The sequence below is a fragment of the Xyrauchen texanus genome, chromosome 20 (genome assembly GCF_025860055.1).
Source record: "Xyrauchen texanus isolate HMW12.3.18 chromosome 20, RBS_HiC_50CHRs, whole genome shotgun sequence".
Lineage (NCBI taxonomy): Eukaryota > Metazoa > Chordata > Actinopteri > Cypriniformes > Catostomidae > Xyrauchen > Xyrauchen texanus.
Genome location: NC_068295.1, coordinates 34,861,049 through 34,873,306, shown reverse-complemented (window position 1 = coordinate 34,873,306; position 12,258 = coordinate 34,861,049). Strand labels below are relative to the sequence as shown.

Genomic DNA, 12,258 nt, shown 5'->3' with positions numbered 1-12,258 from the left:
TTTCAACCAAAAACTAACAAACAAATAAATAAAACAGTGAAACAAAGAGGGGAAAAAACACTACTATGTTATTCATGTACCTGTCCACTGTGTACTTGTTATTGTCCACTTTGTGATAGGGTATCTCAGCCCACTAATTATCATTACACTGATCAGCCACAACATTAAAACAGCCTACATAATGTGTAGGTCCCTCTCGTGCCACGAAAACAGCACCAATCTGCATCTCAGAATAGCATTCTGAGATTATATTCTTCTCACGACAATTGTACAGATAGGTTATCTGGGTTATCTGAACGGCCGCTCACTGGATGTTTTTTTTTATTTGTGGCTATATAAAATAATAATTGAAGAAGTCTCAAAATAATGTTTAATATTTTCCAGATCATAAAATATAATCCTATTATTGGCCTATTTACATTTGTGCCTTTTTGTAATTGTTGGCCTATGTATTCATGTGTCAGACAGATGCTTTTGGAGCATCTCACTTTGGTTGCATAGAATTACATCTCACTTTTAAGCACCTCTTGTCATAAGTGCTGTATTTTTAAGACGAAATGTCAAGTTAAACTTAGTTTGAAAATTTGAAAAATGTGTTTTGAGATCCCTGCCCATTCCAGCTGTCTTTGAGACAGATCAACACACATCAAATCCACAGCCCTATATTAGGGCAAGTCTATACTATATATGACTATATATGATGAGTTAGTCCCTCTTTTCTCTACCTCTCTCAGATGACAGTATCTCTGCAGCAAGCACATCAGACGTCCAGGACCGCCTGTCGTCTCTGGAGCTGCGGGTGCAGCAGCAGGAAGATGAGCTGACGGTGATGAAGGCCGCGCTGGCAGACGTGCTTAGACGTCTCGCTTTGTCTGAGGACTCTGTGGCCGCTGCCAAGAAACAGCAGAGCAGCAAAGGTAACCAAGCACTGCTCTGTGTGTGTGTGTGTGTGTGTGTGTGTGTGTGTGTGTGTGTGTGTGTGTGTGTGTGTGTGTATCTTTGCCTCCAGTCGTCCTCACACTGTTTACATGGAGGAAGTGTAGGAGTGACGCCAGACCCGGATCTGTTAACAGTTTCAGTCCAGCCTTGACCCACAGCACACAACGTTTCCATGTGAATTGCAGCTGTGTGAATGCGTGTGTGATCTCTCCGTCTGCTTGAGGGAAAGCATTTTAATGTTTGACCATTAAAACCGACTTCACTTTGTTCTCCGTTTAACACACACTGTATAAAGAACACAGACTCCCTCCCACGTACTCTCTCTCTCACGCACACACGTCAGCATGCTGGTGTATGCAACAAACACAATACACAACTTAAAGGTGCAGTGGGTCTTGTTTTTGATGTTAAAGTTAGGGCTGACAATCAATTAAAAATTGTAATCAAATGAATGACATGACATGCCGATTAATTAATCAGATTAATTGCAATTAATGGCATGTGTGAGCAAGGCCCCCAAAATTAAGATTATTCATGTTAATAACATAATAATTTCAAATATTTATAAATATAATATGTAGGGCCTATAATGAATAAATAAATATAGACAATCAGGTGTGTGTCGCTAAAAACGCAAGCAGTTCGGCTTTCTCAGACCAAATATGCTTCATTTATGCCCTATCCCACTCTGCACAAGTTGCCTCTTTTCCCCGCATGTGAGCAGACATGAGGCGCCGCATAAGTTAATGTGGTTCCAGACTGCCTTTAGACCATACAATTTTTTCCTTCTAAATTTAGCTGTATTAATTGTCAGCATGTTACTAGCCTTTAATAATAAACAAACAGATTTATGTTCTTATTTTGTGAAATTAATCAGATGGCATCATCTCTGACTAGTTTAGTCTTTCTTACTTGAATAAAAATATAAAAATGGTCCAATCAGACTTTTTCATTTTCAAATGTTTTCACCGCAGATACCCCAGAATCCCCATACTTGCTATCTGAATGTTTATAAATGTATATACAAATTATTTTAATGTAAAAATGAAATGCTGTCATTCTGCTTCAAAACGAACACATTCATATCCAACTGCACTTGATTGATAAACTCTATAAAATATTTTTATATTTTGGTAGAAGATCTGTCAGACACCACTGTTTTGGCTGTCTCTGGGCCCCCAATGTGGTTTTGTATTAAGTATTGTGACTGATTTCGATTTTTTATTTTCTTCTTTTCTTCTGTTAACTTGGAAATTAAAAAAAGTGCAATGTGCAAATGTGAATGTATATTGTGATAAATATCGAATGATATATATATATATATATATATATACAAATTTGGACATCCACAAGTCTGGTTCATTCTTGGGAGAAATTTCCAAATTGAGGGTACCATGTTCATCGTTACAAAAAATAGTACACAAGTATAAACACCTTGCCGCAGCCATAATACCACTCAGGTAGGAGACACATTCTGTCTCCTTCAGATGAATGCAGTTTGGTGCGAAAAGTGCAAATCAATCCCAGAACAACAGCAAAGAACCTTGTGAAGATGTTGGAGGAAACAGGTAGACAAGTATCTATATCCACAGTAAAACGAGTAATATATCGACATAACCTGAAAGGCTGCTCAAAAAGGAAGAAGCCATTGTTCCAAAACTGTCATTAAAAAGCCAGACTACAGTTTGTAAGTGCACATGGGGACAAAGATCTTTTTGGAGAAATGTCCTTTGGTTTGATGAACATTTTTTTTAACTGTTTGGCCATAATGACCATCATTATGTTTGGAGGAAAAAGAGTGAGCCTTGTACACCATCCTAACTGTGAACCATGGGGTTGGCAGCATCATGTTGTGAGGGTACTTTGTTGCAGGAGGGACTGTGCACTTCACAAAATAGATGACATCAGAAGGAAGGAAAATTATGTGGATATATTGAAGCAACATCTCAAGACATCAGCCAGGAAGTTAAAGATCTGTCACAAATAGGTCTTCCAAATGGACAATGACCCCAAGCATACCTCCAAAGTTGTTGCAAAATGGCTTAAGGACAACAAAGTCAAGGTATTGGAGTGGCTATCACAAAGCCCTGACCTCAATCTGATTTTGTGGGCAGAACTGAAAAAGCATGTGTGAGCAAGGAACCTGACACATTTACACCAGTTCTGTCTGGAGGAATGGGTAAAAATTCCAGCAACTTATTATGAGAAGCTTGTGGAATGCTACCCAAAACATTTGACCCAAGCAAAACAATTTAAAGGCAATGCTACCAAATACTAACAAATTGTATGTACATTTCTGACCCTATATGGATGTGATGAAAGAAATAAAAGCTGAAATAAATCATTCATGCTACTATTATTATTCTGACATTTCACATTCTTAAAATAAAGAAGTGATCCTAACTGACATAAGACAGGGAATGTTTTCTACCAATAAATATGAGGAATTGTGAAAAACTGAGTTTAAATGTATTTGGTGTATCTAAACTTTTGACTTCAACTGTATATACTGTGTGTGTGTGTGTGTGTGTGTGTGTATATAAAAAAAAGAAACGTCCCTTTTCATGACACTGTATTTTAAAGATAATTTTGCAAAAATCCAAATAACTTAACAGATCTTTATTAAAGGGTTTAAACAATGCTTTCCATGCTTGTTCAATGAACCATAAACAATTAATGAACATGCAGCTGCGGAACGGTCGTTAAGACACTAACAGCTTACAGCCGGTAGGCAATTAAGGTCACAGTTATAAAAACTTAGGACACTAAAGAAACCTTTCTACTGACTTTGGAAAACACCAAAAGAAAGATGCCCAGGGTCCCTGCTCATCTGCTTGAATGTGCCTTAGGCATCCTGCATGGAGGCATGAGGACTGCAGATGTGGCCAGGATAATACATTTCAATATCCGTACTGTGAGACGCCTAAGACAGGGAGACAGGAAGGACAGCTGATCATCCTCGCAGTGGCAGTCCATGTGTAACAACACGTGCACAGGATCAGTACATCCGAATATCACACCTGCAGAACAGATACAGGATGGCAACAACAACTGCCCAAGTTACACCTGGAACGGACAATCCCTCCATCAGTGCTCAGACTGTCCATAATAGGCTGAGAGAGGCTGGACTGAGGGCTTGTAGGCCTGTTGTAAGGCAGGTCCTTACCAGACATTCCTGACAACAACTGACAAAAAAGCACAAATCCACCTTCACTGGACCAGACAGGACTGGCAAAAAGTACTCTTCACTGACGAGTGGCAGTTTTGTCTCACCAGGGGTGATGGTCGGACTCGGGTTTATCGTCAAAGGAATGAGCATTATACCGAGGCCTGTACTCTGGAGCGGGATCGATTTGGAGGTGGAGGGTCCGTCTTGGTCTATGGCGGTGTGTCACTGCATCAGCATCATTGGACTGAACTTGTTGTCATTGCAGGCAGTCTCAACACTGTGCGTTACAGGGAAGACATCCTGCTCCCTCATGTGGTACCCTTCCTGAAGGCTCATCCTGACATGACCCTCCAGCATGACAATGCCACAAGCCATACTGCACGATCTGTGTTTGATTTCTTACAAGACAGGGAGCGTCTCACTGGTATTGAGCATCTTAAGGACGGTCACAGTAGGCTTTGAGCATGCACATTTTTTTCATACAACACAATGGACCAGGATATGATGTCATGCAGGAGGACTTCTGGTGTAAGTAAATAATACATCACAAATAACTAATAATAAAATATAAATATAATTAAAATATATATTGCCTACTCACTTTTCTGCAACAATAAAACATGCAGCTTTAAAATATTTATTCTTTGTATGAGCCAAGAGGTCAGTGTGTGACGTTTCAATCTTCTATTGGTCATGCGCCCTCTCGTCGTATGAATTCATGGTTCCGAGTTCACCAAGCTTGAACTTTGGTATGCAGCGTAGTATGAAATTCCTTCTCATGTGCTTGTTTTTCCAGTCTTCTGTATTTGGATGCGTTTGAATGTGTGTGAATGGAGTGCGAAGTGTAGTGTGACCGCCCCTATAAACAGTGCATTTTTAGGAAGCTAAAAGTCAAGTCAAGCTAAAAGTAGTGGAAACCTTGAAATTCACACCTCAAGATGTTTGCATTCAGTTGCATTACACCCACCTGTTGTTCATCCTCATTGAGTGGTTCTGTGCTTGTGGAGTTTTTTTAAGGATTGCTGCCATCTATTGATGCGGCACTTAAAAACAGATGTGTAAATTGACAGCCCTAGATAAAATACATTCTCCTATCCCAGTTTTATGTGCAGAGATATCAGGAACCCATTTGCTGGTTAATAGTTCACCCAAATATGAAAATATTGTGATTACTTAATCACCCTCATGTTATTCCAACTACATAGTGTGTGTGTGTGTGTGTGTGTGTGTGTGTGTGTGTGTGTGTGTGTGTGTGTGTGGGTATATATATTCTTCCATGATACACGAAATGATATATCAGGCAGAATGTCCAAGCTTTTGGTTTCTATACAACGGAAGTATATGGCGATTTTTATTTTTAGTTATATATTAATAATATAGAAGTCTATAACACTTATTCCAAGTGTTCTGAAGCGATACAATAGCTTTGTGTGAGGAATAGACAGAAATGTAATCAATATTTACTGATAATCTTCTCTTCTGCTATAGATTTCAAATCTCATTTGCACTTAAGTATAATCAAATTGTCTATGCCCTGATTGGTCACATGACCACTTGATACTTTTTTATAATGCTTTATTGTCCTTCTTGGAACTTGGCATTATAAATCAACATCCACTTTCATTTTATTGGAAACAGAGCAGCTCTTTCTGCCTTTGTGAACTATTCCCATAATGTGGTCATCTATCTGATTTATCTCGTCTGTCTTCGCACTCTCACACTTTATAACTGAAGGTAAAGTGCATGCACACCCAGGAAAAAACAAACATACTTAACAAGACAGTAGAAGACTGAAGCGAATTAATTATAGTTTATGGGTGGACAGGAGAGTCTATACAGGCAGAAAATGGTGCACCTGTGTTCTTACACCTTCGTCCATTCACTGCCCACTCTTTTCCCATTCCCTGTTGGATCTGTCAAATGCTGGCAGTTCTATTTGTGTGGGTGTATGTAAGAAAGCTTTCACACCTGTAATTTATTTCTGTGGCAACTCCTACACATTTATGCTGGACTTAAGGTGTAGTTACACTAGACTTTGTGTTCCATTCACTTCCATTCATATGTATGCAAACATGGTAGTGTGGTAATACAAGCATATGTGTAAAAGTTTAAGTTTGGTGAACTCTGACCAGCAAATTTGTAAAGCAAAAACACATTTCACCAATGGAGGATCTAAACATCACTGATTGACCTCTTGGCTCAACGCAAAAAAATACAAAATTCAAAGCGGTTTGCATTACTGCAGGAAAGTGGAGTAGATGATTTACAGTTTGAATTTATTATAAATAATTATTTACAATGTATCATTTATTTAAGACAGTTGCTCTTGATTTTGACATCAAATCCTGTTGTCCATATTCATTTCAGTGTCCAAATTCTCAAAAATGTGTAGCATTTTCCATCTTCAAGACAGTTGGTAGATCTTAGTTGACTCTTAATGTTAATTAGCTTCGTAGGCACAGTTATCAGCCAAAACCAATTCTCGAAATGACGAAGTATCTGTCTATTTATTGGCCTGGCCAATACATTGGTCTATCACTATTAATAATGAAGAGAAGTAGGTTAATGAGTATGGGTCACTTTTGAATGGAAGTGTATATAGGTCTTGGCTCTAGCAAAATGCTATGTATCAAAGGATGTATTTCCCATGATTATGTATTTCCACTACTCTCACTCTTTCCATTCAGGTCTCCTCCCAAACCTCACTTTTTCCCTAATCAGCTGCTATCAGGAAGATATCTGTGAAAAGGCTCAGACTGCCTTAAAATATCACTAAGGAAAAGGGAAGCATTTTCACAGTTAGTGGTTAATGATATGCATTGAATTAGTGCATTTTATACTGTTCATTAAATGATTGATGCATCTGTTAAGAATTTCCTTTTGTTTTTTTCTGACACTGGGTCAGCAAGGTCGGCTGCTTTGTCTGGCATGGCATTGAGGCGTCTCAATTGCAATTCGGGGTGTCTTATTTCATTCTTCAACTATGTACTGGATAGAAATGTTGAAAATTTGAACTGGATTATTTAATTCAAATATTCAACAATATTTTGACTTTTAAAAATAGCTTTTTATATTGCTTAAATGCTTTACTTGTCTGTTTCCACAACATGTGTATATGATGTAATTTACAGTGGCAAGAGTTTTAAGCACCACACTAAGGAAAAAGTATGTGAACCCTTTGGACTTAGCTGGTTTTCTCCATTAATTGGTCATAAAATATGATCTCATCTCATCGTCACAAGTATAGACAAACAGAAATGTGCTTCAGCTGACAACACAAAACAATTATAATATTTCATGTCTTTATTGAACACATCCCACTAAAATTATCAGTGCTGTGGAAAAAGTATTGAACCCTTGAATTTAATAACTGGTCGTTCCTCCTTTGGCAGCAATAACCTCAATCAAGCATTTCCTGTGGCTGCGGATTAGACCTACACAACGTTCGGATGGAATTTTGAACCATTTGTCCTTACAGATCTCCTTCAGTACAGTAAAGTTTTTTCACAGTGTCCTTCATAGTGTCCTGCCATGGACACAATGCCTGTTTAATTCATTTTATATATAGTAGACTCTTGAACAGAGATGTTAACCAGTTCCAATAATTCCTTCAAGTCTTTAGCTGTTACTATCGGGCTATTTCTTTACCTCATTGGTCATTCTGCAGTGTGCCCTTTGAGTCATCTTTGCTGGACTGCCACTTCTATGGAGAGTAGCCACAGTACTAAATCATCTCCATTTATAGACATTTTGTCTAACTGTGGACAGATGAATATCTAAACTCTTCAAGGTAAGGTAACCCTTTCCAGCTTTATGCAAAGCAACAAGTCTTCTGAGATCTTTTTTGCAAGGCATGGTCCATGTTAGCAGATGATTCTTGTGAATAGCAAACTCAAAATGTTTGAGTGCTTTTTATAAGTCAAAGTAGCTCTAACCCACATGTCCGATCTCGTTTCATTAATTGGATGCCAGGTTTGCCAACTCCTGACTCTTATTAGATTTTGTTTACATCATTACCCTAGGGGGTGCATATACTTTTTCCACAAAGTGTGAATGTCTAAATTGTGTATTCTTATGTACAAGAACAATACAATAATTTGTGTGCTTTTAGTTAAAACAGATTGTGTTTATTCATTATTGCAACTTTAAAGACAAATTTATTCATAAATGCAGTTAATTCCAAAGGGTTTACATACTATTTCCTTGCCAATGAATTTGAATTGTCTGAATTATAATATTTAATATATATTATATTTATAGTTATTACATTCTAAACTACCTTTATTTGGGGGCTTTCGCAGTTAATAATGACATGCGATTAATTTTTATTAATCAGCCCATCATTTAATTAATTTGATAAAAATATAAATAAAATGAATCGATTGACAGCCTTTGTAAAAATGTATATCAATCTTTAAAACACTTTTTTTAAGTCTTTTTTTAGAGTATCATAGTTTTAAACATGTAATACATTTTATTTAAATAAATGAATTTTCATAGTTTAATATTGAAACAATAAAATCTATAAATAAAAGGCATTCAAAAATTTGCAAGAATAAATTATGAATGCCTGGTAAAAATAAAAGTCTCCAAGACATTTTTATTGTCTAATAAATAAAAAGACAAAAATGTAAAAATCTGTTTGTTTTAATAAAAATAAACCCCTTGGACATGGAAGTACCTGTAGTAACACCCACGAAGAAAGACCCATGACGTTTTTAGTTTTGGATGTCATTTTAAGAATAACTTGGCACATTTGCTTTATTTCGAGTATGAAACTGATGTAGAATGCATGTGGTTTGAGACCCGAGAAGCCAGTGACAGGCTGCGGATAAAAGGCAGATATTTCCTTGGTTTCCTCTGTGAGTTAGGTCACATTAGGGCTTCCTGTGCGGCTCTGCAGACTAAAACAGACACATAGTCACCCATACAGTACACTAAAATTGTCTTATGCTATAGTAGCACACACAAACTTCATAGAGAAATTAGGTCAATTTTTTTTTTCACACACATACAAATTATACATAAAAAAAAAACATAATGTGTTTTGACAGGATTGGGGTTTCTGTACAGTCACCTATTACAGAGAAACAAATCTAAGAAAGAGCAGACATTAAAGTGTCAAAGATTAAGATTCCTAAATGAACCGTTCTCCCAAAAATTTTAATTCTGCATTAATTCTGCCTAACATCTAATTATTTGTTCCATGAAAAAAGAAAGTCACACAGGTTTGGAACAGCACTAGCATGAGAAAATATTAGGGCAGGATTTTCATGTCTGGGTGAACTACTCGTATAAGAATGAACCAGCATGATGTCGATTGTAAATAATCAGAGAACTGGAAGATTTGTGGTCCAATTTGACAAGGTGTATCAATTAGATTGTATTGGAATAAATAAATGTCATTGTGTCACCAGTAGCTTTTGTAACTTGGAATATGGGACAATGTAGGGTTGTTGAAAGAGGGGCTTTACACACACACCAATGCTCTCCGCGGTCTGTTAAGGCCAGCCACACGCTGTGTGTGTTTTTGTTGTGGGCTAATGGAGCGTGAAACAGAATAATGTGGTACTAGCATTGCATCGCAGCCCCCCTGAGATAATACACACGCAGTCGCGTGCCCTGGGGAGAAACAATTAATCGAATCCACCATGCAAGAGCTGCAGGGTGAAGTAACACAATACACTGGCGTCCGTCTCTCTCGGAAAGCAAATGGGGTCGAGTGGGGTGACCGGTCAGGAGCCAAGTAAGTTAATCAGACCCTTCCACGTGCAGAGTTTTAAATAGTATGGCTTATGCAAACCATTACAATCATGACTTTGAAATTTAGCATGAGAATACTATACCCTGTGGAGTAATGCTCCATTCCTTCTATGAGTCTGTGGTGGCAGCAGTACTCTTTTATGCTGTTGTGTGTGGGGGGAGCGGCATTAGGGCTGGTGACTTGAACAGACTGAACAAACTGATAAGAAAAGCCAGCTCTGTTTTGGGGATCAGTCTTGACCCCCTAGAGGTGGTGATGGAGAGAAGAATGCTGGCTAAGCTCTCAGCCATTATGTACAACACCTCTCATCTTTCGCTCCAGGGATAAATAAAGTAGTATCATATCATATCGTACCAAGCCCAAGGGGACACCTCACTGTCTTCTGGAGCATTCCAGTAGGACAGTCACAATAAGGGCAAATTTTATAGGCATAACAATTTTTAGTAAAAAGTTGAATGCAAAAGTTTATATGGATTTCTCAATATCCAGTTCCATAGAGAATCTGGTGTGTATAAATAGTGGCCCAGAAATGGCTCAGAATTGGAAACATTTCCTTTTTATTTTGTCATAAACCTTTTCTTTGGTTTCCCTTTTCTTTCTTTCTTTTTTATTTAATTACTTGTTTTCTCAAAATACTAAAACTTTCCTGTTTATAATGAAAAAAATCACAGATTTTCAGTGTTGTTTCAGACTTTTTGCATGTTAGCATCAGTGCTAGACGAGTAAATCAGACCACTAATCCACTTATCTTGTCTGGATACTGTCCTCTTTAAGCTAGACGTTGTCCTTCTTTACTGTCTACACCAGCTTGTCAAGCAAGTTAATCTTGCTTCCTGCTTTGTTTAATATCTCTTTGACATTTTCATGTGCATTGTTTAATAAAAATATGAATAAATGTCATGAATTATGGTAAATGGGTTATCTTATGTTTATTTTATAAAGATAAACCCATAAAATAGAACTATGATATATTCAAGTTTATGAAGCTGTTTAATAAAAATGCAGTATCAAAATTGTTCCAGCATTGTTGTTAATGTTGCACTGCTGAGATCAACTTTCCATCTATTTGGGATGTTGTTGTAAAGTTTAAGACTAAAGATGATTGTTGATCTGTCTCCTGCAGGTCAGACCCCACTTCGTGAGGCTTATTCTTTGTCCTGTATCGCCAATGGCAGTTCCATCAGCCGTAAATCTCACAGAGACAGCTCCACAGTTTCTGTAGCCAGGAAAGAAACAATGTCCTCTGCAGCCAAGAGGTACAAACAACCCCAAAATGCAAATTATTTAGACCAATTTAACTCTTTAAACATCTGGATACATTGTCACATTGTCATATGTTTTTCATTCTAGCTTTACACTAAGAGTGACCTTAAATAATCCCAACAACTGTGAACTGTTATATAGTATATTATGCCTTTTTAATGCCAGATTTTGTTCTTATTGTAGAATTAATTTCTTAAAAATTACATTTTTTTTAAATTTACAAACCACATCAAGACAATATATGTTCCCTAATTAATTTATTTATTGAAGTTATGATTATCAATTTTATTACATTTTTGCAATGCCAACATAACATTATTATCTTTGCAGGATTTGGGTTGGTTTATGCTGCCCGAAAGAAAACAAATGTGCTACATATATTTTTACTTTTATCATTGTGGTTGCACACATTGATAGATATGTTCTGTTAACAAAATATGCTACCTAGCATTTAATAAGTATTTTATGGTATATTTTAAGTATATTGATAGCTATTTCCTGACAAGATGTGTCGGTGCCTACAGTGTGAAACAGTATCTGAGTCCATAAGTAAAAATGCCATTCATTTTCTCCATAGAGAATTAGAGTTTTAGTAATAATGTATAAACTCTTCAAGAAAGACCTTCCATTAGCTCAGATGTTGTGAAGCGAGATCAATGTGATTTCAACTTCAATGGAAAAAAAATGGTTTTGTGAAATTCCAGTGAAGAACTACACTACCCATAATCCTGAAGACCAATCCACCAATCAGAGAATTAGCTGTTTCTATGGAAATCTAAAGAGTCTACTAGTGACCACCCATTCCCATGAAGAACTGATGTAAATCGAGCCAGTCCCCCTTTACCCTATAACTACTTGTGTATTTCCTGTAATTTATGCACAATTCCTTTTTATTTCTGAACATGTTTTTGCACAGAACCAAATGTTGTAGTGTTGTGCTTCATCTCAGAGCTGGTTAGTTAGTTTCAAGGATTAAAGTATATATTTATTAATTAAAATAATAATAATCCTATGGAGAAAATGAAAGGACATCCAACTTACTCAAAGACTTTAAAAGTGTGTTGTCATCATTTTGAATACGAGTCATAAACCAAATAAATGTTGTATTTATATGTATAATGTG

The 12,258-nt window shown here is 36.9% G+C and overlaps 1 protein-coding gene across 4 annotated transcripts in view; it reads left to right on the top strand.

The window, feature by feature from the left end:
• The window catches only part of LOC127660700 (echinoderm microtubule-associated protein-like 4), a 125,277-nt gene that overhangs the window by 59,355 nt on the left and 53,664 nt on the right, over positions 1-12,258 (top strand). For 3 of the 4 annotated variants that reach the window (XM_052151073.1, XM_052151072.1, XM_052151071.1), the window contains exons 2-3: positions 735-917; positions 10,996-11,128. In XM_052151073.1, coding sequence (XP_052007033.1) covers positions 735-917; positions 10,996-11,128 — 316 coding nt within the window. Of the gene's footprint in view, positions 1-734; positions 918-10,995; positions 11,129-12,258 lie in introns of those variants that run through there. The other variant, XM_052151074.1, reaches the window with a different exon arrangement.